Raw genomic sequence first — 24,759 nt, 5'->3', positions numbered from 1 at the left:
TTCGGTGAGCCAGTCTCATGGATTCGCTGGCTGTCAAGACACACAAGACTCATACAGCGCTGATTTGCAGTGAATATTCCTTATCATCATTTTTTGTGTGTGAAAATCATGTTTTGGTTTCGTTCTTTCAACGCTGTTGTTGATGCAGAGTTTATTCCAGGTGCGGAATTTGGCGAAATTCTTTCGTTATCACATTTTTAATTGCATACATCACTCCACTCGTCCAATGAATTTAATGCGGACTTGAATCGAATCCTAGTGTTTCAATGACATCATTATTTCATCAATGCTTTTTCGGTAGTAGATTTGAAGATTCCTACAATCGCTGATATTTTACCCCCGCTCATTGTAAATGCATATCGCAGCGGTTCTTTGCAACAACATAAAAAATATTACATATCTTTAATAAATAGACGTTGACAATGATATTTTGCGCATTTTGAATGTTGTTTCCTTCAAATTAGTTTATAAGACACTACCCTAAAATTGTTAATTGCAACAAGAATATGGAAGGAAGTCAAATGAGACAACGAACGCTATCACTGATGATGAGAGAGTATTTGGACCCCATTATATTTTGCTGTTCGAGTTATTCAAATGACGTGACACTGAACAGATTGTCTGGTCGCATTGATGGAAATGCAGTTTATAAACGTTTTGTGATATAAAACGTCTTATTGTAGACGTATCTATAATGTAAAGGTACAGCAATTGTTAGATAAAGCTGCAGTGATGAAATCTGATGACCACTGTAGCTGATGGAGTAATTTGATATATATTGTGTACATTGTAGATAAAGCAGGGAATCTGACCGTGTTATAGTACAGTGAGTAAACCTGCTGCAAAGAACTAGTCAAGTAATATATTGAATATAATATATTGTAGCGTCCCTGATACGGCATGAAAAACCTAACAGGGACTTCGTCGTGTTCGTGGGCTCGGGACCTCGCCTTACCGCGATCGCACGCACCGGTAACACAAATCCTCATTGCTCAATATGCATATATTCATACAACGACATAACACCGCAAAACATACACTGGCATAATACTCAACCAACTACGTTACACAACATACATAAATCACTGCACAAACCCCAGTAGCCCTGTCAACCCCAGACACTTCCTACTGCCTACTCCACTTGCACTACTACTTCAACTTCAAACCCCAACATACTCGCTCACAACCAGCACCTCCAGCCACACTCCCAGCCAGACCAAGCACTTTTCCTTCTCACCAGACTTCCACGTGCAACTCTCCTACCGAACATTCTAGAAACAGCTCAATGACAACACAATGGGATCACCAGGGCGTTACAATATGAATCAAGATCAAAAAATATGTTATCTAATGCACGTTATGATACCAGTTCATAATAGGAATACATACACCTTTCGTAGTGTAAGTTTTCGATTTTTGAACTGAATGGAATATTTTATGATATTCAGGCGCAACGTGACAATAACGTTTGATGCTGGGAAAGTTGGCGTGATCAGCAATCTCACGGAAGGCGGCAGATATTTACTGACCTTCCGCATATATCGAGATTCCAATCTCATCTGGGAGCAGTCTTCTCTTCCGATCAATCTGAGTAAGTGATAGTTTTGTTGTTGTTCCAAGAGCAGAACCTGGTACCATTCGTTATGATGTCGCAACAGTATCAATGACATGGAAAGTTCGAATATGTAGCTTCAAGGCGACCATAAAAAATAAAATACCAATTTGACATCACTTGGAAGATTATTTGCCATTTTTCGATCATCCTAGTTCATTGCACTTTGTGACAACGCTGTGGGTCGATCCCGCCGTTACAGATATGTCGTTTCCACTGAAAAGTGTGGCTTCGTACTTCGTGTTTTGTATGCGGCGATACGACCAATCAAGGTTTACAGCATTCGACAATGGAACATAGTGTCTGGGGTTACCATACGTCCTCACTAGGGGTCTTGAAAAATGACATTTTTTCTCAAATCGTTCTGGCTACTTGATAAAATTGTTAGGTTACCTAATTTAAGCCTACACACCAAATTTGGTTCAATTCCAACCAGTGGAAGTGGAGTTATTGCCGTCGAAAAATTTGGATTATGAATAAAATAGTATTCACGGTGACCAATTCTTTAATTATTTATTATAGTTGTGCTCACCGTAAAAAAAATTTGGATTTGAATAAAATAGTATTTACGGTGAGCACGATGAGGTTTGGTCACCGTAAATACTATTTTATTCATAATCCAAATTTTTCGTCGGCAATAACTCCGCTTCCAGTAGTTGGAATTGAACCAAATTTGTTGAACATCGTTTCTATAGACAACCTAACACTTTCACGGAGTGAACAGAAAATTTTCGAATTTTTTTGTTATTTATTTTTATATAATAAATAGAAACTTTCTTCTCCTGTAGCAATGCGGCTACTGGTTGGAATTGAACCAAATTTGGTGTGTAGGCTTAAATTAGGTAACCTAACAATTTTATCAAGTAGCCAGTACGATTTGAGAAAAAAATCATTATTCAAGACCCCTAGTACTAACATAAGAAGACTTGTCCTCTTTTTTCACTAAATTGAAAGTGTCTTTGGAGGACGCCTAAATGTCCTCTTTTTAGGGAATTTGTCCTCTTTTTCTTGAAAAAGTACCAAAATTCGATAAAAAACTCGACCCCGATATAGCGAACATCAGAGTTTCGTAAATAAAATCGGGTAAAACGGGAGTCAAGTCAAAGTTATGACCTTTTTTTTTCAGTCAACACCACAAATGATCGTAAAATAGCACGTAAGTCGGAAGTCACGCAGATTATTTTTTTAGTCAACTCTACTATTGATCGAAAAGTTTTCAAAATCACCAGTTTTCTTTACTGGTGCTGGAGCTTTCAGAATTTATGAACAGAGTCCTCATTTTCGGATCTCAAAATACGGTAACCCTAATAGTATTGAAACTGTAATTGACGTAGATAAATCAACTCTCATTGGCAAGGAACGTATAATTTCAGCGCTCGAACCAATCATATTTCACTACTCGTCTAGAGTCATCAGAATTAATACTCGATCCCAGTGCCAAGTACTCGAATCTTTTTGCCCAGCCCTATCCATGAGCAATTCGCATTCTTACGAGCGTCATTTACCATTACAAGTGTCAGCAGCGACCTGCGATGCGAGGAAGCTGCACTTGACGTTCCTTGTCGATCTGTCGAGAATCGCGTCGTCCAGTTTCTCTGAAATGAACTTTTACGCTAAAGTAAGGACACTGATCAAGGACGTGCTGGTGAATCAGGGATATTCGGATTCTAGTTTGGATATCCCTGCGGTGAATTCATCCACCGGGGTTCAAGTTGTACCTGCGATTTATCAATTTCGCACCAGGTATGTCATGTCGTTGCAGTCCAATAAAATTTAATCACTGCTATCGAGGGTCATCAAATTTAGTCATTTAGATTTAGAATCGATTTGTGTTTGTAGCCAATACGTCAACAAAAGTACCAGCAAACAGGTCAAAATAACAATATATCACGTTAAAGTAGTTGTTATATAGGTAACAAACACAATAATATTTCAGGAGGTGAGCATTTCATCGATGCATAACTTTGCAGAAATTTACGAGACAAAATGAGTGTATGGCCGTTTTCAATCCTCATGCTTAGGAGAATGAACTCTAATTCGATGTGAACTGTACTTGATTTTTGTTCTATTTCTTTCTCATTTTCAATTTAATCCAATTTTCAAGTTTTTGCAAATTCAGTAATTCTACTTTGGGAAAGCTGAGATCTTTTTAGTTGTCGAACCCTACCCAATTGGCAATAAATCTGAAACTGAGACACACATATATAACATAAATGTTCAAAAATCCCACATTGTTATTCAAGTTTGAAAATCTCAAGTCGGAACTCATATAATGTCAACTTGATATTTAGGAGGGAAAGGGTGACCGATGTAAAGAAGTACTTGTCGGAGGACCAAGTTTATCAAGTATGTTTCGGATCTTGAACGTTTTTGTTTGTTGATTCATCGCAAGACTTTTTCTGTGTTCTTGTAGTGCGTGGAATGTAACAGTTGGGCACTGGGCTCGAAGAGAGCGATATATCGTGCAATTGACGACGTAATCGTGGACATCCAAGCGAAATATCCAGTGAAAGATAATTGCACCAAAGAGCTTGTAGTTGTGATTACGACTGGACGGTGAGCAAGTGTTCAGTCTGCTCTGTGCTTATATATATTGTGTGATGGGATACTATACAACCTGGTCCATCATTCTGTACTATTGAACTGAATCATTTATCTATCATCTATCAGCCAGTTTTTGGGCTCAAAATTTTCTCTCCACCACCGTGCACATGTGAAAATTGAGCAGCCGTTGACGAGCATGATATCAGTTAATAATAAAAATGGCACCCATACTGATAGAATGAGACACTCGTTGATAATTCAAAAGAATTGAAAGAATCACCAGACAGTTTTAAAATAATGCTGGTTGTATTTTGTGTTACAGCGCTACTGATGTGAAATTGAAGTCTCAGGCAGATTCGGCTATTGAAGATCGGCGTATGCCCTTGTACGTCTTGGGCATTCCTGCATCAAATGTTCGGAACACAGATTTTGAGGTGAGATAATATATTTATATCTCATGTTCGATACCGTTATTACTTTGAAAGTTTGATATCGACGAACCGAATGTTCGTTGGGTTCTAGTTGGGGTCATGATGTAAGTGTCAACGATGATGTACATTAGTTAATGATATCCTTTGAATGAGTGACCAAAAGATCAAATGTGATCGGGGGTCTGTGCTGTACAGTGTGCGCGCAGCGGTGCCGAGATGCGAATGCTATTCATACAACCCCCTACTGCTGAATTTCTGATTCGGAAATCTTGCCTTTCCCAAATCCTTATCCTTCCTAGGTCCATATTTGTGTCGCTTGACCCTTTTCCGTATATTTTTAGATGTGATTTTCATAAGTGATTTGATACCGGAGTGATCATTGGTCAGATGCCATCGGTGATCTATATGGAAGTAGATTGCAAGGTTCGGCACCGGGCTGTAATGACTCATGTCGCAATTTTTCGGCGACTCAACTTGACTCGAGTCATTTTTCAAAATTAGGAAAATTAAAAATTTGTGTATTGACTCGACTTGTATGTATTCTATGACTAATTTCGCCCTAAACACTAAAAACTGTGAGGTAGAAGTAGTCTAAAATCATAACTACTTGAGGAAATAGTGCAAGAAGGAACACGTACTCGAGTACTTTGACAAAGTAGAAGTACTACTTCTTTCTGACAATCTCTGGTCAAGAGTGAGACAAATGAATACATTTTGAATGTGACGGATTCCTTTCGCCCAGCACAGCGATGTTTTGAACATGATTTAAACTCGAGACTGAACAGTGAACACTCAACAACAGTAATAAACAGTATGGACTCGAGTCTCAACACTACCACACAGACGTGACCCTTTGACTATAAAAGTACGGTTGACATGTGACTTGGAAACTTGAGACTTGGTTTCAACCCTGGTTCAGCGTATATTTTTATATTTCAGACTTCCCTCAAGCTGGACGGGCATGAATACCATCTCGCTGATAACTTCACCGATGCCGCCAGTCGGCTAAACTCGTTTCTTGAAGATTTTTAGGCAAAATGAATGACTGCTTGCATCGACTTGCACTATTCAGATCAATCTACCTTGACGTTAATGTGAATAGTTGTTCGATGATTCCGTGTTGTGCCTTTGTTTTAGCTCAATAAACATATGGAGCAAAGTATAGGTTCATATTGCATGCATTATACAGAGCTTCTCGTACATTTTTTTCCTAAAGTTGGTAGCCGATGTATCAGGATCATGGAATTGCTCTTCAAGGTAGACTAATTAGTGCACTGCATATCGCTCGTGGGTTTACAGAGAGACATGTCTCATGATTGAATAACAACAGGCAAAACCGGTGTGAGTAGAGAAGGTTCTTCAATCTTATTACATGTAGTATTTTCAATCGATAAAAGAAATTGGAATGAAATGAATCTGTTATGGTATGTCTAGCTAGGATGGATAGGATTCTGATGTAACTCTCATTCCAATGAACAATAGCAGGAGGGGCGAAGTATTTCTACTACCAGCACTTGCTACATACAACCAGACTTCATTTCATGATAGTACAAATGTATGTGCTATTTGATTTCCAGGACTAGGCTAAGTCTTCAAAATTCACATTAAATGTCTGTTCATCCATATATCATCGGCAGAGACGAACGGATGCAATATTTTCCCAAATCCCAATCCTGTTCCGGAATTGAGCTTCAAATCCAGAGGTGTTGTTTGCTTGGTAATTACAACGCAAGTGGTTTTGTTCGCCATATCCAAGTAATCTATCTCGTATCCCCGGGGTGGGCTAACAGCTCACAGTGGTTGTCGGCATCGAACCATGAAAAACGCCACAAGATATTGTAAACAAAAAAGCGCTTTGCCAGTTGCGATGATTGCGAGACCACTGTGATTCTATTAGAATTTTTGGCGAAAATCGGTGATCGGGTGAATCATGGAAATATACTCGGGTGTCATTACGTTTTGTGCTTTGGAAATTACATCGGCATATTCAGGAGCCTCTTGCCATACTATTTCTTGGTCATGTATTCAATGACAAATGCACGTAAACGACTGTTTTCGGGTGTAATTCCAGATATAATGACGAAAGAACAATTTTAAGAAGACGAATAAATGCCTACTACACAGCCGTTTGACTGAATATTTTGCAAAGAAATCGTCAGAAATGTATCGATGATAACGCTCAACAGACCATGTCTATCGACAATCCTTGGGTATAAATATATTTGGAAGAGTGCGGGAATGGTTTGACCCCGGCGGCTGCTACGAAGAATCATCATTTTCTCGAATATATGATCACGACGAATAGCAGAACACTTTTTTAAAAGATTTAGGCTCTACATATATCTCTACATATCTCTACATATATCTCATCAGAATCGAATTGAAATCGGACATTTTCGAAATTTCGGTAATCCGGACACAATTATGGCCCCAGTTCGACCCTTGGGACGTCGACTTGAATAATAATTTTGGTCTCGATAGAAGCGGCCAGACTAGTAGAATTCATTTCAAAACGAATTAGGCTTCGGACTTTACATATATCTCATTAGAATCGAATTGAAATCGGACATTTTCGAAATTTCGGTAATCCAGACACAATTATGGCCCCAGTTCGACCCTTGGGACGTCGACTTGAATAATAATTTTGGTCTCGATAGAAGCGGCCAGACTAGTAGAATTCATTTCAAAACGAATTAGGCTTCGGACTTTACATATATCTCATTAGAATCGAATTGAAATCGGACATTTTCGAAATTTCGGTAATCCGGACACAATTATGGCCCCAGTTCGACCCTTGAGACGTCGACTTGAATAATAAATTTGGTCTCGATAGAAGCGGCCAGACTAGTAGAATTCATTTCAAAGCGAATTAGGCTTCGGACTTTACATATATCTTATTAGAATCGAATTGAAATCGGACATTTTCGAAATTTCGGTATTCCGGACACAATTATGGCCCCAGTTCGACCCTTGGGACGTCGACTTGAATAATAATTTTGGTCTCGATAGAAGCGGCCAGACAAGTAGAATTTATTTCAAAACGAATTAGGCTTCGGACTTTACATATATCTCATTAGAATCGAATTGAAATCGGACATTTTCGAAATTTCGGTATTCCGGACACAATTATGGCCCCAGTTCGACCCTTGGGACGTCGACTTGAATAATAATTTTGGTCTCGATAGAAGCGGCCAGACAAGTAGAATTCATTTCAAAACGAATTAGGCTTCGGACTCTACATATATCTCATTAGAATCGAATTGAAATAGGACATTTTCGAAATTCTGATAATCCGGACACAATTATGGCCCCAGTTCGACCCTTGGGACGTCGACTTGAATAATTAATTTGGTCTCGATAGAAGCGGCCAGACTAGTAGAATCCATTTCAAAAAGAATTAGGCTTCGGACTCTACATATCTCTCAATAGAATCGAATTGAAATCGGACATTTTCGAAATTCTGATTATCCGGACACAATTATGGCCCCAGTTCGACCCTTGGGACGTCGACTTGAATAATAATTTTGGTCTCGATAGAAGCGGCCAGACAAGTAGAATTCATTTCAAAACGAATTAGGCTTCGGACTCTACATATATCTCATTAGAATCGAATTGAAATAGGACATTTTCGAAATTCTGATAATCCGGACACAATTATGGCCCCAGTTCGACCCTTGGGACGTCGACTTGAATAATTAATTTGGTCTCGATAGAAGCGGCCAGACTAGTAGAATCCATTTCAAAAAGAATTAGGCTTCGGACTCTACATATCTCTCAATAGAATCGAATTGAAATCGGACATTTTCGAAATTCTGATAATCCGGACACAATTATGGCCCCAGTTCGACCCTTGGGACGTCGACTTGAATAATTAATTTGGTCTCGATAGAAGCGGCCAGACTAGTAGAATTCATTTCAAAACGAATTAGGCTTCGGACTCTACATATATCTCATTAGAATCGAATTGAAATAGGACATTTTCGAAATTCTGATAATCCGGACACAATTATGGCCCCAGTTCGACCCTTGGGACGTCGACTTGAATAATTAATTTGGTTTCGATAGAAGCGGCCAGACTAGTAGAATCCATTTCAAAAAGAATTAGGCTTCGGACTCTACATATATCTCAATAGAATGGAATTGAAATCGGACATTTTCGAAATTCTGATTATCCGGACACAATTATGGCCCCAGTTTGACCCTTGGGACGTCGACTTGAATAATAATTTTGGTCTCGATAGAAGCGGCCAGACTAGTAAAATTCATTTCAAAACGAATTAGGCTTCGGACTTTACATATATCTCATTAGAATCGAATTGAAATCGGACATTTTCGAAATTTCGGTATTCCGGACACAATTATGGCCCCAGTTCGACCCTTGGGACGTCGACTTGAATAATCAATTTGGTTTCGATAGAAGCGGCCAGACTAGTAGAATTCATTTCAAAACGAGTTAGGCTTCGGACTCTACATATCTCTCAATAGAATCGAATTGAAATCGGACATTTTCGAAATTTCGGTATTCCGGACACAATTATGGCCCCAGTTCGACCCTTGGGACGTCGACTTGAATAATCAATTTGGTTTCGATAGAAGCGGCCAGACTAGTAGAATTCATTTCAAAACGAGTTAGGCTTCGGACTTTACATATATATCATTAGAATCGAATTGAAATCGGACATTTTCGAAATTTCGGTATTCCGGACACAATTATGGCCCCAGTTCGACCCTTGGGACGTCGACTTGAATAATCAATTTGGTTTCGATAGAAGCGGCCAGACTAGTAGAATTCATTTCAAAACGAGTTAGGCTTCGGACTTTACATATATATCATTAGAATCGAATTGAAATCGGACATTTTCGAAATTTCGGTATTCCGGACACAATTATGGCCCCAGTTCGACCCTTGGGACGTCGACTTGAATACTAATTTTGGTCTCGATAGAAGCGGCCAGACTAGTAAAATTCATTTCAAAACGAATTAGGCTTCGGACTTTACATATATCTCATTAGAATCGAATTGAAATCGGACATTTTCGAAATTTCGGTATTCCGGACACAATTATGGCCCCAGTTCGACCCTTGGGACGTCGACTTGAATAATCAATTTGGTCTCGATAGAAGCGGCCAGACTAGTAGAATCCATTTCAAAAAGAATTAGGCTTCGGACTCTACATATCTCTCAATAGAATCGAATTGAAATCGGACATTTTCGAAATTCTGATTATCCGGACACAATTATGGCCCCAGTTCGACCCTTGGGACGTCGACTTGAATAATAATTTTGGTCTCGATAGAAGCGGCCAGACAAGTAGAATTCATTTCAAAACGAATTAGGCTTCGGACTCTACATATATCTCATTAGAATCGAATTGAAATAGGACATTTTCGAAATTCTGATAATCCGGACACAATTATGGCCCCAGTTCGACCCTTGGGACGTCGACTTGAATAATTAATTTGGTCTCGATAGAAGCGGCCAGACTAGTAGAATCCATTTCAAAAAGAATTAGGCTTCGGACTCTACATATCTCTCAATAGAATCGAATTGAAATCGGACATTTTCGAAATTCTGATTATCCGGACACAATTATGGCCCCAGTTCGACCCTTGGGACGTCGACTTGAATAATAATTTTGGTCTCGATAGAAGCGGCCAGACTATTAAAATCCATTTCAAAAAGAATTAGGCTTCGGACTCTACATATATCTCATTAGAATGGAATTGAAATTGGGCATTTCCGAAATTTGGGTACCCGAATTACAAATTGGGCCCCGCTTGACCCGGGGCGTCTGTTCGTCCAGCACTCTGTTGACGAGCAGCTGATATTGTACAGCTAACTTTTGTGCAGAAGTAATCTGTAGTAATGTTAGGGTTACATTACCTCCTTTAAAGAGGATTTGTCCTATTTTTTGACTATTTTGAAAGTGTCCCCGGAGGACGCTCAAATTTCTGTTTTTTTTAGATTTTGTCCTATTTGTTTGCGAATTATGGTTAAATATATAGGGTGAAATTCGACTGAGGTACAGTAAATCAGCACCGGAGTAACGTTCCGGAGGACATTCCGGGAGCTGAGCTGGAAAGTCGACATTTTTGTCTATTTTAGTCAATCTACGAAGAATTCAGCAAAAGCGTGAATTTCTAGAGCCAAGTCGGAAAATGACCTTTCTTTAAGTCAACCAACCACAAAGTCGGGAAAAATTTATCATTTTTGTGTGTATAAAGGTAACATTATTATTGTTCGCTAATTATGTTAAAGTATTGTGAAATATCAATGCCGTTCAATTCGCGTTAGAATGAGAAACCCGATAACTTCGTTTCTTGTCAGCTTTCGACACAATGGTGGTACCAGGGTCTTTTCCACGGAAAGTCACACACCAAAAAGGTACCGCATCATCGCATTCCTCATGGCATTATTTGGAATGGGCCGTAATGCGTAGTATGTTTAGATGCAGAACCCACTTGAAAAATCAATCGTAGCATCTATTGACCTTGGTAATCATTGGATTTTTATGGTAATCAATTTTCTTGATATAATTTTGGCTGCATGCTGTTTAGCAGCCATAAAACCTCGCTTTGCGTTTTTGTTGAGGCCAACGACATAGAAGCAAAGATTCTTTATGTTTACGATTCCCTTGGCAATGAAGAGGTCTACGCAAAAACTTTGTTGCAACACTGGCGGTGAGATTATTGAGAAGGTAAAATTGAAGAAGTAATTTCATTGCTTGGTTTATCGAAAATTAGAGGGTACTGGAGTTATCACAAGCCCGAGCCCGCGAATTCCGCGGATTGGACCGTAAAATGCTTTCCACACGATGCCCAAACCGACACTTTTAACTGTGGAGTCCTGGTGCTGACGGTATGAATTTTGATAGTTACATCAATTCAATTCAAACTCAGAGCAACTGATTTATCATTTTGCATTGTCTGCGATGATGCATCTTTCAGTTTTGAGAACTGTCACCTCTGATCGAATACCAAGATCATATGACGCCTCGACCAAATCTACTTTTTGAAACTACTTACTTGAATGCTTTTAAGACCTCTCACGTTCTTGGATATCGATTCCTACCTCTAATTGGGTAGAAATTTAAGATATTACTTAAACTTCTGCTGGAGAGATAGTGCAATGGTGATACGTCCGTCCGGCCTGTCGATCGGTAGGACGTAGGTTCGATCCCCGGCCGGGTCACACCAAAGACTCGAAAATTGGTATCCGCAGCTATCTTGCTAGGTGCACACCTCTGATTACTTGCATGAAGACATTTAGTTGGTGTTCTTAGTTTGCGGAAAAGTTCCTGTAGGGCGAGGCTACTGAATTGCCTTTGGACAAATGGAAAGTGTGTCGTAAACTAAATGCAGTAAGCCGTTCAATAGCGCTGTGGCAACACCACACTATGGTCCAGGGTTGCAATGACTCGAGTCATGATTTTTGGATGACTCGACTTGGCTTTTATCAAAATGCGAAAATGACTCAACTCGAGTCAAGTTAATCTGTGTATTGACTCGACTTGGACTCGAGTCATTGCTCATGACTCGCACCAAGTCAATAGTCATATGAATCGAATTCCAACGGTCAAGGCCAACATTTCATTGTTATTTAAAAGAATAGCAAAGTGACCACACTGTTGGTATTTCGCCTATTCGTACTGGTACTTGAAAATGCGACCAGAAACTGTTGAAAGTGATGAAATTTGTATATCTTTAGTGCGAACTATTCGATATCACCGAACAGAGTTATAATAAGTGGTTTTCATCAAGACGTTAATTCGAAACTGAGCAGTGAGCAGTAAACGCAATGATTTGAACTCGCACTCGAGTCATAATACCACGACTCGTACTCGACCCACTGCTCGCTGAATTAGACTCGGACTTGACTCGGTGGTGAATTAAAAATGACTCGACTTTACTCGAGTCAAAACTATAAAAGTGAGATTGAATTGTGACTTGGTTATAACCCTTCTATGTTCACACCCTCCCTATTGAATACTATGTAGCATATTCTAATCGAAAAAGAAAAGTTTAAGTGCGAGTTCAATTAATTCCGTAACTGTAGCTCTCTACAATCTTTTCTATTTTCACTGTCTTATAGGATACAATATAATTAGACGACAGAGCAAGAAATTTATACATTTTTTTAAATATCACATCAGTAAACGTTTTAATTATTTCAGAAACGATCTTAAAAGACCGCATCTGCTGATCGAATAGAGCTCCGAGGATGACGATGTAATCACGCACCAAGACAAAATTTCTATGGGAAAGCGCCGCAAATTGCCGGAATCTTCATCACCGGTTATATACGAGAGAGTACCGATTTTCAAGACATTTCAAGCACCGATCCCGGAAATTTTGTCGGCGGAACAAATCGAAGAAATATTTGAACACATAAGGAGCATTTCCGTAAGCTCGCTAAGCAATTCAAATCAAGAGCAGCAACACCTTCATCGACACCAGCTTTTTCTGCTATCAAAAAATCATGACAGGTTGAAAATGCATGGCTTTACAAATTCGATTTGGGAATACAATGACGTATTCTCGGTGTGGAAGTACGTCAAGTCGAAACTTTGCTTACTGAGGACGTTTGCGAATAATTCAAATGCATCCGGCAGAATACTTTCTCGACCAGGGGAATTAACAATTGAAGTAATCAACCCTGGCGTTATTGCAGAAAACTGTGATATTATGAAATTTTTGAAACCAGATTTCAAAGTCCATTCATATTTTGAACTTGTAATTTTGATTGAAATTATAATCAAACTAACCATGTTAAAAAAAAAACTCAATTACAAAGACGCTGAAGAACTCCTAGGATGTTACTCATCTATGATAATAATTTGATTAATAGAACAGCCACAATTTTGAATGTGCTTTCCCGTACTTGTTATCATCATCTTGTACATTCCTACATTGCGAAAAAAGTTACAAAATCGGACTTGCTACAGTGTTCTTTTATTGGTCTGTATCATTGGAGAAGGCATTGTTCATTCTTTCAGGCTTATCAGCTGTGTACTTACATATATACGTTGAATAAAAGGATAGAGTAGAGCCATAGATAACTTATACAATTCAAACCCAAGAATCAAACGGGTCCATAATTGTGTCCGGATTATCGAAATTTCGAAAATGTCCAATTTCAATTCGATTCTATTGAAAAATATGTGTAGAGTCCGAAGCCTAATTCTTTTTGAAATGGATTCTACTAGTTTGGCCGCTTCTATTGAGACCAAAATTATTATTCAAGTCGACGTCCCAAGAGTCGAACTGGGGCCATAATTGTGTCCGGATTATCAGAATTTCGAGAATGTCCTATTTCAATTCGATTCTAATGAGATATATGTAAAGTCCGAAGCCTAATTCGTTTTGAAATGAATTCTACCAGTCATGCCGCTTCTATCGAGACCAAAATTATTATTCAAGTCGACGTCCCAAGGGCCGAACTGGGGCCATTATTGTGTCCGGATTATCAGAATTTCGAAAATGTCCTATTCCAATTCGATTCTAATGAGATATATGTAGAGTCCAAAGCCTAATTCTCCTTGAAATAGATTCTAATAGCCTGGCCGCTTCTATCGAGACCAAAATTAATATTCAAGTCGACGTCCCAAGGGTCGAACTGGGGCCATAATTGTGTCCGAATTACCGAAATTTTAAAAATGTCCGATTTCAATTCGATTCTATTCAGATATATGTAGAGTCCGAAGCCTAATTCTTTTTGAAATGGATTCTACTAGTCTGGCCGCTTCTATCGAAACCAAAATTGTTATTCAAGTCGACGTCTCAAGGGTCGAACTGGGACCATAATTGTGTCCGGATTACCGAAATTTCGAAAATGTCCGATTTCAATTCGATTCTATTCAGATATATGTAGAGTCCGAAGCCTAATTCTTTTTGAAATGGATTCTACTAGTCTGGCCGCTTCTATCGAAACCAAAATTGTTATTCAAGTCGACGTCTCAAGGGTCGAACGGGGGCCATAATTGTGTCCGGATTATCAGAATTTTGAAAATGTCCGATTTCAATTCGATTCTAATAAGATATATGTAGAGTCCGAAGCCTATTTCTTTTTGAAATGTATTTTACCAGTCTGGCCGCTTCTATCGAGACCAAAATTAGTATTCAAGTCGACGTCCTAAGGATCGAACTGGGGCCATAATTGTGTCCGGATTATCAGAATTTCGAAAATGTCCTATTTCAATTCGATTCTAATGAGATATATGTAGAGTCCGAAGCCTAATTCTTTTTGAAATGGATTCTACTAGTTTGGCCGCTTTCATCGAGACCAAATTGATTATTCAAGTCGACGTCCCAAGGGTCGAACTGGGACCATAATTGTGTCCGGATTACCGAAATTTCGAAAATGTCCGATTTCAATTCGATTCTATTCAGATATATGTAGAGTCCGAAGCCTAATTCTTTTTGAAATGGATTCTACTAGTCTGGCCGCTTCTATCGAAACCAAATTGATTATTCAAGTCGACGTCCCAAGGGTCGAACTGGGGCCATAATTGTGTCCGGATTATCAGAATTTCGAAAATGTCCGATTTCAATTCGATTCTAATAAGATATATGTAGAGTCCGAAGCCTATTTCTTTTTGAAATGTATTTTACCAGTCTGGCCGCTTCTATCGAGACCAAAATTAGTATTCAAGTCGACGTCCTAAGGATCGAACTGGGGCCATAATTGTGTCCGGATTACCGAAATTTCGAAAATGTCCGATTTCAATTCGATTCTAATGAGATATATGTAGAGTCCGAAGCCTAATTCGTTTTGAAATGAACTCTACTAGTCTGGCCACTTCTATCGAGACCAAAATTATTATTCAAGTCGACGTCCCAAGGGTCGAACTGGGACCATAATTGTGTCCGGATTACCGAAATTTCGAAAATGTCCGATTTCAATTCGATTCTATTGAGATATATGTAGAGTCCGAAGCCTAATTCTTTTTGAAATGGATTCTACTAGTCCGGCCGCTTCTATCGAGACCAAAATTATTATTCAAGTCGACGTCCCAAGGGTCGAACTGGGGCCATAATTGTGTCCGGATTACCGAAATTTCGAAAATGTCCGATTTCAATTCGATTCTAATGAGATATATGTAGAGTCCGAAGCCTAATTCGTTTTGAAATGAACTCTACTAGTCTGGCCACTTCTATCGAGACCAAAATTATTATTCAAGTCGACGTCCCAAGGGTCGAACTGGGGCCATAATTGTGTCCGGATTACCGAAATTTCGAAAATGTCCGATTTCAATTCGATTCTGATGAGATATATGTAGAGTCCGGAGCCTAAATCTTTTAAAAAAGTGTTCTGCTATTCGTCGTGATCATATATTCGAGAAAATGATGATTCTTCGTAGCAGCCGCCGGTGTCAAACCATTCCCGCACTCTTCGAAATATATTTAATTATTTATACCCAAGGATTGTCGATAGACATGGTCTGTTGAGCGTTATCATCGATACATTTCTGACGATTTCTTTGCAAAATATTCAGTCAAACGGCTGTGTGGTTGGCATTTATTCGTCTTCTTAAAATTGTTCTTTCGTCATTATATCTGGAATTACACCCGAAAACAGTCGTTTACGTGCATTTGTCATTGAATACATGACCAAGAAATAGTATGGCAAGAGGCTCATGAATATGCCTATGTAATTTCCAAAGCACAAAACGTAATGACACCCGAGTATATTTACATGATTCACCCGATCACCGATTTTCGCCAAAAATTCTAATAGAATCACAGTGGTATTGCGAGTGGTTGCCAAAGTCACTCAACTATGACTTTGGTGGTTGCAACATTATTGCCCCTGCGCACTTGCGCAATGCACAGCATAGTAAGACATATATAACGTATTAAGATTACATGAATTGATGTTATTCATGGTAAATTGTTAACTTCAAAGATCGTGCAGCGACACTGCATTACCTGGACAGCTTGTCCAGCCTCAGTTTTACAATAGTTTCCAGAGCATGTTTGAGGTACTACAGCAGCCGTTTTGTGGGTTTTGCAGCATCCCTACATATGCATCTTAGGCTGTAAACCCACACGCAGATCTCCACGGAGCTGACAAATGTCTAGATTCGCAAAATATATCTCTCCTCATCTGAGGAAGCCTTCTACCGGATTTTGGGGGTATCTGACAAGGATATTTCTGAAGAGAAATGCTCCCTTGACGCAAGAGACTTTCCTGAAACTGAAAGCTCAAGAAAGTGATCATGTACTTGAAGTAGGATTTGGCTATGGTAAGTCAATTGCTGATGCAGTTTGGCCATTTAATCGCCCATACCCTTTACAAGTAATTTATGATCCATTTCAATAATAGTATTTATCATATCAAGTCTACGTCTAGTGTTTTTCTTATCCACAACAACATGACCAGCACAAATCAGGGCTCCCCATGAATATGTTCAAATTCATGCCGTTTATAATTGACTTAGAGTTGTGGTGTGGTGTATCCATTGCTCTTACTCCCAACCTTAATATTATGATACCTCAACTCCAACCTTGCCCTAAATCCCATCCCTGATGTTTCGATACTCTACCCTTCAACTCTATGGCAGTTATAATGTGCGGCTTATGCCCCAGTTTCCACCAAAGGTGGTCCAAAGTCATGGCTGGTACTCGAGTAGAAGTAACTTTGTAAATTCCTAATTAGGTAGAAATAGCAACTTACAAGCACATAAAATGGGTATTCCAGGCCTAATTTTGCCTGAAACATCCACCGTATTTAGATTTGAATTATAGCTACCTACACAGTTTTTTTCAAATTAGAATTAGACTTGCTGAATTCGCGAAAACCTGAGAAATTGAATCAAGTACAGTTCATATCAAAACAAAGTTCATTCTCATGAGCATAGCAAATGTCTGTACACCAAGATTGTTCGTTTCGCACTGTGCACTGTGTAGTTCTCAGTAGCATTTGCAGGAAAACCAGAGAGAGAGAGAGTCTTTATTTTCATCCAACCAAAATACATAACAAACTGCAGTGAGGGTGGTACAGAAAATATGCATGCACAGTATTCGGTATTAGATAGGAATGATCGATAAGACCGTGAAGGTCATCTAGTCTGATCACACCAGCATCAAACAGGTACACTTGACTCTGAACAGTCTGGCTTTAAAAAATGTGAAGTTAAAAAAGGAAAATAGAAGAAAAATTAAACGATGGTAGCAAATGATCAATGAAGCAATGTCTGGGCAAGGTAGGGCAACAGTGTTGCAAGACACGCTGGTAAATGGCTTGATTGGAGTCGACGCTACAGCTACAGTTCCCGTTGTACGCACTAGTTGGCTGACTAATGACCGCTCTGAGTACTCTTGCAATCCTGATCACACACGCAGATCAAAGGAGCTTTCTTTAATAGCACAGAACAGCCAAATAGTAAAAATGAGATCATAGAAACATTTCACAAATTAAAATACAGGCATATCTCTCTAATTATGCAATTAGAATTGCCGAGTTCTCCAAGTCTGACTTCAGGAAGTAGTGTTCAGTAGGAAAAAATGATGTGAAGTATTTCTTTCAACTTGGTTAGGCCCACCGACCATGTCTGGTTTCCATGTGTATATGGCTTCTGATTCAGCTACACTAATATGAATTCCGCATTCTCCAGGGTCTGGTCTCAGCTTTGCTTTGCAAAAGACGCTACGTGCTGGCACCGGGAAGCTATACGGTATCGATTACTCGGTCACTGCGTGTGATGCCGTTAAGCAAATGTTGCATAAAGACATTGAATCTGAGAAACTGAAGATTTTTAACGCAGACGTCGCCAGTATACCAATCGGTGATAACGAAATCGACAAAGTCTTCCACACTAACTGTTTCTATTTTTGGCCGGACATGCCAGCTGCAGCGGCAGAGTTGAAACGCGTTATGAAGCCAGGTGCTTTGATGGTGACGAGCTTGAATATGCAACGACTAGCTCTATCCGAACAGAGAGGATTCTTGGAAAAGTGGCAGTACCAACCGGAAAGATATCTGGATGCAATGAAAAATGCAGGCTTTTCCGATATCAGGAAGGAGTCTGCGTATTTTGAACCGGGAAAAACAGAGATATTGTTCATGTTTGCAAAGAAGCCCGGGTCGCACAATTGTGATGTTGAGTTATCAAGTCCGCATAGTAATGTGACTGGCGATTAAAAATCATTGATTTCTATGGCCATGCCGTATCTCTTTAACAAACCACAAGGTCAATTGCTGTACGCAATAGTTGTGCCCACAAAATTCCAGAATCTCTTCATTGGGTGAAAGTGCTAGTCAACATACGTTATTTTGATTTTGAATATATCACATCTTGAAAGTTCAATTGGAAGCTATAGTAAACTGTGAACAATTATTTACTTTTTTTATTTGATAATTCAAGCCTACATTTTCAATGTTTGACAATGGATAAATGAACCATTATAATTATTAGAAAATGATGCATTGACATTGATTTTTGAATATCTATTTACTGCGATCTCAACTGCATGCGTTATTTCAGTGCACGATATTCTGCAAACTCGCCATTGTTTGAAAGTACTACTCTGCAGTTGCTATTTTTGAAGATATTATGACTTGGACGTTCAAAATATGTAATCTATACTAAAAATGTGTGCAATCCTTCACTCATTCCAGCTCCAATGAATAGTAAAGTTACCACATTATTGGCATTTCGTCTATCAGTCCTGATACTTGGACGATACGGCCAGAAACTGTTGAGAATGAGGAAAATAACGATATTACTTATGCGGGCCAGTCAATATCATTCGAGCAGAATATAGAAGTGGGTTGAACTAGATTGAATAGAAAACTGATAATGACTTGGACTCGGGCTTGACTCGGTGGTGACTTGAAAATGACTCGAGTCAAAACTATACAGGTGGGATTGACTTGTGACTCTGAACCTTGTGACTTGGTTACAACCCTGGATATTCCCGCTAATGTGCATAGTTTTGTATGCTGTGATGCCACGAATCGAAGTTTACAGCCTTATAGTATGAAAACTATAATTCTCATTGATGAATTAGCTCTTGATGACAAGGAGCGAATCATGTCAGTATTTCAAAGCATTACGATTAATACTCGATTCAGACCCAAGTAGGCCTACTCATATCTGTGCCCAGGTCTAGTTGTGACATTGTGTGGTTGTCGAAAAGAGCCAAAGCCCAATGCTGTCCCTGCGTGCTTGTCCAGCCTCTTAAGACATATATATATATATATATAGTAGGATTACATTGATATTTAATGAATATATTACCTGGGCATGCCTCAGTTTAGCACGTTTCCTCAACATTTTGAACATAATTCATTTTGTTGCTTGCCTCTTATATTCTCTGCATTACTTTTCATTCAGTGTGCAACTGTGCATGGATCTTCTTTACTTCGCCTAGGCTAAGGTGGGTGTCTGATCTTAAAGGCTACTCCAAGTTGTTTCGACACCTTCCTATCCGATTCATTGTATCGCAGCCTTGTGATGTTTTGAAATGATGAAAATATTAATAAAAACTGATTGATTGCTGGTTAAGTAGATTTTGTATGTTTTACAGTGTCCTTACATTCTTCGTCATATCAGTAATTTTCATCTTGGTTGTTACTTCCCACACTAAGATCTCCACGGATTTGAGAAATGTCAATCTTGGTCAAATATCTCACTCCTCATCTGAGGAAGCCTTCTACAGGATTTTGGGGGTATTTTACCAGGATGCTCCTGAAGGTAAATGCTCGTTTGGAGCAAGAGACTTTCATGAAACTAGAAGCTCGAGGAAGTGATAATTAGGGTGGAGTGAAAATGACTTTTTTTTTTCAAATCAAAAAAAGCCTTCCTCAATCCTGACAAATGACCTAAAACTTCAATTAAAAGTGACTTCAGGCTGTTGCCCCCATTTTCCAGCCGGCAACCCCCCAATTTCTGCGCGTGGGGGGTAAAATGGCCCATCTCGGCAACCGCTTGTCGTAGAGTCATGATATATAGCTCAAAATCTGCGGAAGCATCATGTTTCTATCTGTCTTCTGAAGAAAGTTTTCTCTATTGTGAACACAAAATGAGTTATAGCCAAAAAACTATATATACGCACATTTTTGTTGAAATTCAGCATTTATTCTGACGAATTGTGATCCGTCATTAGTTTTTTTTTAAAGTAAAGTAACACACTGGCAATACCGAATATTGGGCCCATATTACAAATATATTCACAACACAGTCCTTTTAAAATCGGTTCAAAACATCATAATAAAACACTCACATTTAACGACTTATATTAAAAATGCATTCTTTTGTCAAGTTTTTTCATCAGTTTAAGAGACTTAATTTTTCGGCGAATGAGGCCATCTCGTCTTTGAAATTCCGAAACTTGCCCTGATGCTTCTGTTATGAGCTTTACATGATGTTCCATGCTCTGTTTGATTGTGGCATGGATGAAACAAAATCAGAGGCTTCTCGCGGCATTCTTCTAACTCTGCATCAGTTGAGTGCTCAATCGCTGGAGAAAGTTGTTGATATAAGGTTCAATATCAACCAACTCGTGGTCTACCTTTACTTCCAAGTTCAACTTTGAGACGCAGAATAAACGAACAGGACCGCAGTTCAATTGGTTGGAACCGCTATGACTCTCAATGTCCAGGAGTGAATTTTATTCAGCGGCATGTTTTCGAATCGCCAGCACCTTGGTCACACCCAATTGAAAAAAAACTACGTGGAAGTGTATCTTGTTGGCCAGTTACTCAATTCAAAAAGCTCTCGCCACCACTTCTGGCCTTTCAAAAGCTCCCATAGGAAATTGTTAGTGACTTAAGTAAGGACCAGTTATATGCTTATAAAGGTGCTGGGCAATTATTCAAGGAAATGCTGATGATGACCTGGCTTACTTGGAGGTTGGACCACCGGTTGCGCATTCAAGATTGCTAACTTTAGGATGCAGTGCAGAGTTTTACGGTATTATGTAACAGTTAATGAACCGCCTTTAAACCTGGAGATTCTGGTTCTTTTTTGCCTTGAAGTATATTTTCCGACTTAGTTTGAGATCAAGGGAAACAAACATATAACACATGGACCCAGAAACATCTTCAACTTGATTAAACAGGTTTAGAATTTCTCTGACCGAAACGTTCGAAAAATTGCTCCGAATGTGGTGATAAGAAACGGTTATTCCGCACACCCCGAAAATATTATGATTGCAATGCTGGTAGATGATAATGAAGACATACGAAATAAGGGTGTGACCAAGGTGCTATCGTTTCGAAAACATGCCGCTGAATAAAATTCACTTGTGGACATTGAAAGTCATAGCAGTTCCAACCAATTGAACTGGGGTCCTATTCGTTTATTCTGTGTCCCAAAACCAAGGCATACCACGAATTGGTTGATATTGAACCTTTATCAACAACTTCCTCCAACGATTGAGTACTTAACTGATGCAGAGTTAGAAGAATGCCGCGAGAACCCTCTGATTTTGTTTCATCCATGCCACAATCAGACAGTGGAACGACATGTAAAGCTCGTAACAGAAGCATCAGCACAAGTTTCGGGATTTCAAAGACGAGATGGCCTCATTCGCTGAAAAATTAAGTCTCTTAAACTGATAAAAAAAACTTGACAAAAGAATGCATTTTTAATATAAGTCGTTAAATGTGAGTGTTTCATTATGATGTTTTGAACCGATTTTAAAAGGACTGTGTTGTGAATATATTTGTATTATGGGCCCAATATTCGGTATTGCCAGTGTGTTACTTTACTTTAAAAAAAAACTAATAACAGATCACAATTCGTCAGAATAAATGCTGAATTTCAACAAAAATGTGCGTATATATAGTTTTTTGGCTATAACTCATTTTGTGTTCACAATAGAGAAAACTTTCTTCAGAAGACAGATAGAAACATGATGCTTCCGCAGATTTTGAGCTATATATCATGACTCTACGACAAGCGGTTGCCGAGATGGGCCATTTTACCCCCCCACGCGCAGAAATTGGGGGGTTGCCGGCTGGAAAATGGGGGTAACACCCTGAAGTCACTTTTAATTGAAGTTTTAGGTCATTTGTCAGGATTGAGGAAGGCCTTTTTTGATTTGAAAAAAAAAAGTCATTTTCACTCCACCCTAGTGATAATGTACTGGAAGTAGGATTTGGGTATGGTAAGTCAATTTCCGTTGTAGGTGGGTCGTCTCCTTGTGTGCACTCTCTAGAAATGATCTCTTTCAGTAGAATATACATATTTAGTCAATATTCCGCTTGTGATGTACCGGTATATCCAATTATCCATTGTCTACTGTGGTTTGTTACAGCTAGAAATCTGGAAACACAGGCGCCAATGGATTTCCCCCCCCAAGATCACAATCTTAATGCTCAAATGTGCAGCTTATGCCTTAGTTTGCACGTGTTTAGATGTCTGACTCGGCTATACTAATGTGAATTGCCCGCTTTCTCTAGGGTATGCTCTCAGCTATGCGCTGGAAACGACACTACGTGCTGGCACGGGGAAGCTGTACGGCGTCGACCATTCGGTCACCGTTTGTGATGCTGTGAAGAAAATGTTGAATCAAGACATTGAATCAAAAAAAGTGGAAATCTTCAATGCAGACGTCGCGAATATCCCAATCGGCGACAACGAAATTGACAAAGTCATCCATTTGCACTGCTTCTATTTCTGGCCTGACATGCCAGCAGCGTTGACAGAGTTGAAACGGGTCATGAAACCAGGCGCTTTGATGGTGACGGGCCTGAATATGAAATCGGTAGCTAAGGCGAAACAGATGGGATTCTTCCAAAGCGGGCACTGCGAACCGGATCAGTATCTGGACGCAATGAAAACGGCGGGCTATTCTGATGTCAGGAAGGAATCTGTGCACCATGAATCACTAAATGCCGAGTTATTGTTCATGTTTGCAAGGAAGCCCCAGTCGAACAATTGCGATGATGAGTTATCAAGTCAAGAGAGTGATATCACTGGGAATTCAGAATCGTGAACTATCGTGACCATGTCACATCTCAGCAAGCCGCGAAGCTCAACTGCACGGTCTAATTGTGTACATTGGCTTGAAGTGCTGGTCGGAAGTTGCCATTATACTTTTGAAGGAGTTATAACCAATTGAAATGTGTAGGCTATATTAAAAATGTGTGCAATAATTTTCTTATTCCTGTTGTATTGTTGTTTTTTTCCACAATTTGTCAACTCCTTCCTGCCCACAACGATCAATGATCTTTATCATATTCTAATAATGAGAAAGGATGAAAGAAAAATAGTATTGGAATAGACTAATGATATTTTATAACGACTATGCGCACATCCAGAGGTGGTCAGTAACGAAGTACTTCTACTTTTTGGAAGTAGTTTCCCTCTACTTCTGGTACTTACTCAAGTAGATCTGATTTTCTCTACTTTTACTTTGTAATATTTTGTGATCTACTTACTTACGTTTCGCTATTTTCAGTTTGTCAAGTAGAAGTAGGTTAATCCCTAATACGAAAGATAGCCTGAGGAATTTCGGGGCTGTTTCCACTGTGTTCCAACATTTCATATTCATGAAAGCCAAGTGAAGCCAAGAAATTTTGTTGTGCTTCGCACATAGTAGTTATGGCTTGATTGCTTGCTAACACCGCATTGTCGCCCATATCAAATATTTCATCACAGTAGGCTAAATATGGCCCACCATAACGTTTGAAACTACCGTTTCGCAATCAAGCAATTACCTATCATATCGTAATCGATCAGCCTGTATCCTGCTAATCTGGAAAATGCGGATTTTTCTTAACGTTACACCTATTTTAGCAGATCACCTTTGAAGCGTTATGGACAAAAGACATGAAATATATTTTACGCTTTTTAGAAGTGGTATTCGTATTTCACTTTAAATTCCGAGTATCATACTTTGAGTTCTAATTACTTTCAGTTCTTTTGTCTGCAGAACATACACGTTGAAGCATAAAAGCAAGTGTGGTAATGCCTCTATTTTCTGAAAGTAAAGCTATACTAAATATAAATTTTGCATCCACATCCACAATATTTGTTTTTAACGTATACTAATCGCGCAAAGTGTTGAAACACTTGAAACCGTATCCGATACAACTTCTTCGTATTGCTCTCGGCAGAACTTGGGGGCTTCTAGTAAACAAAGGGTTAATATCGCATTCCCATATCAATACTATAATTTCCATCCCATGATGCGAAAGAATGCTTATTTTGTCGAAAATTG

At 39.1% G+C, this 24,759-nt stretch overlaps 3 protein-coding genes and 2 long non-coding RNA genes across 14 annotated transcripts in view; 4 read left to right on the top strand and 1 right to left on the bottom strand.

Annotated features, from left to right (window-relative positions):
- The window catches only part of LOC145432971 (uncharacterized), a 77,364-nt gene extending 71,615 nt beyond the window's left edge, over positions 1-5,749 (top strand). For all 10 annotated transcript variants that reach the window (XM_080309818.1, XM_080309812.1, XM_080309813.1 and 7 more), the window contains 6 exons: positions 1,449-1,591; positions 3,127-3,355; positions 3,904-3,958; positions 4,026-4,168; positions 4,479-4,590; positions 5,527-5,749. In XM_080309818.1, the coding sequence (XP_080165944.1) occupies positions 1,449-1,591; positions 3,127-3,355; positions 3,904-3,958; positions 4,026-4,168; positions 4,479-4,590; positions 5,527-5,619 (775 nt within the window). In that variant the 3' untranslated portion in view covers positions 5,620-5,749. The remainder of the gene's footprint in view (positions 1-1,448; positions 1,592-3,126; positions 3,356-3,903; positions 3,959-4,025; positions 4,169-4,478; positions 4,591-5,526) is intronic.
- The window catches only part of LOC145432992 (uncharacterized), a 365,973-nt gene that overhangs the window by 284,358 nt on the left and 56,856 nt on the right, over positions 1-24,759 (bottom strand). The gene's annotated exons all lie outside the window — the stretch shown is intronic.
- Positions 10,617-13,420, top strand: LOC145459323 (uncharacterized). Its single transcript, XR_013921351.1, has 3 exons — positions 10,617-11,268; positions 11,332-11,446; positions 12,762-13,420. It is a non-coding gene; the product is annotated as an uncharacterized LOC145459323 (long non-coding RNA).
- LOC145432969 (putative methyltransferase YdaC) lies at positions 16,386-19,207 on the top strand. The gene is made up of 2 exons (XM_080309808.1): positions 16,386-16,832; positions 18,204-19,207. Exons 1-2 carry the CDS (start codon positions 16,661-16,663, stop codon positions 18,728-18,730), a joined length of 699 nt encoding a protein of 232 aa, XP_080165934.1. The 5' UTR covers positions 16,386-16,660; the 3' UTR covers positions 18,731-19,207.
- Positions 20,199-24,492, top strand: LOC145432968 (putative methyltransferase YdaC). Its single transcript, XM_080309807.1, has 4 exons — positions 20,199-20,328; positions 22,660-22,701; positions 22,997-23,546; positions 23,642-24,492. The coding sequence occupies exons 1-3, from the start codon at positions 20,199-20,201 to the stop codon at positions 23,530-23,532; spliced, it is 708 nt and encodes a 235-aa protein (XP_080165933.1). The 3' UTR covers positions 23,533-23,546; positions 23,642-24,492.

This window comes from Botryllus schlosseri, chromosome 2 (genome assembly GCF_051294905.1).
Source record: "Botryllus schlosseri isolate E-star chromosome 2, Bs_hap1, whole genome shotgun sequence".
NCBI lineage: Eukaryota > Metazoa > Chordata > Ascidiacea > Stolidobranchia > Styelidae > Botryllus > Botryllus schlosseri.
Note: the sequence above shows the minus strand (reverse complement) of the source record. Positions and strands in the feature narration are given on the sequence as shown.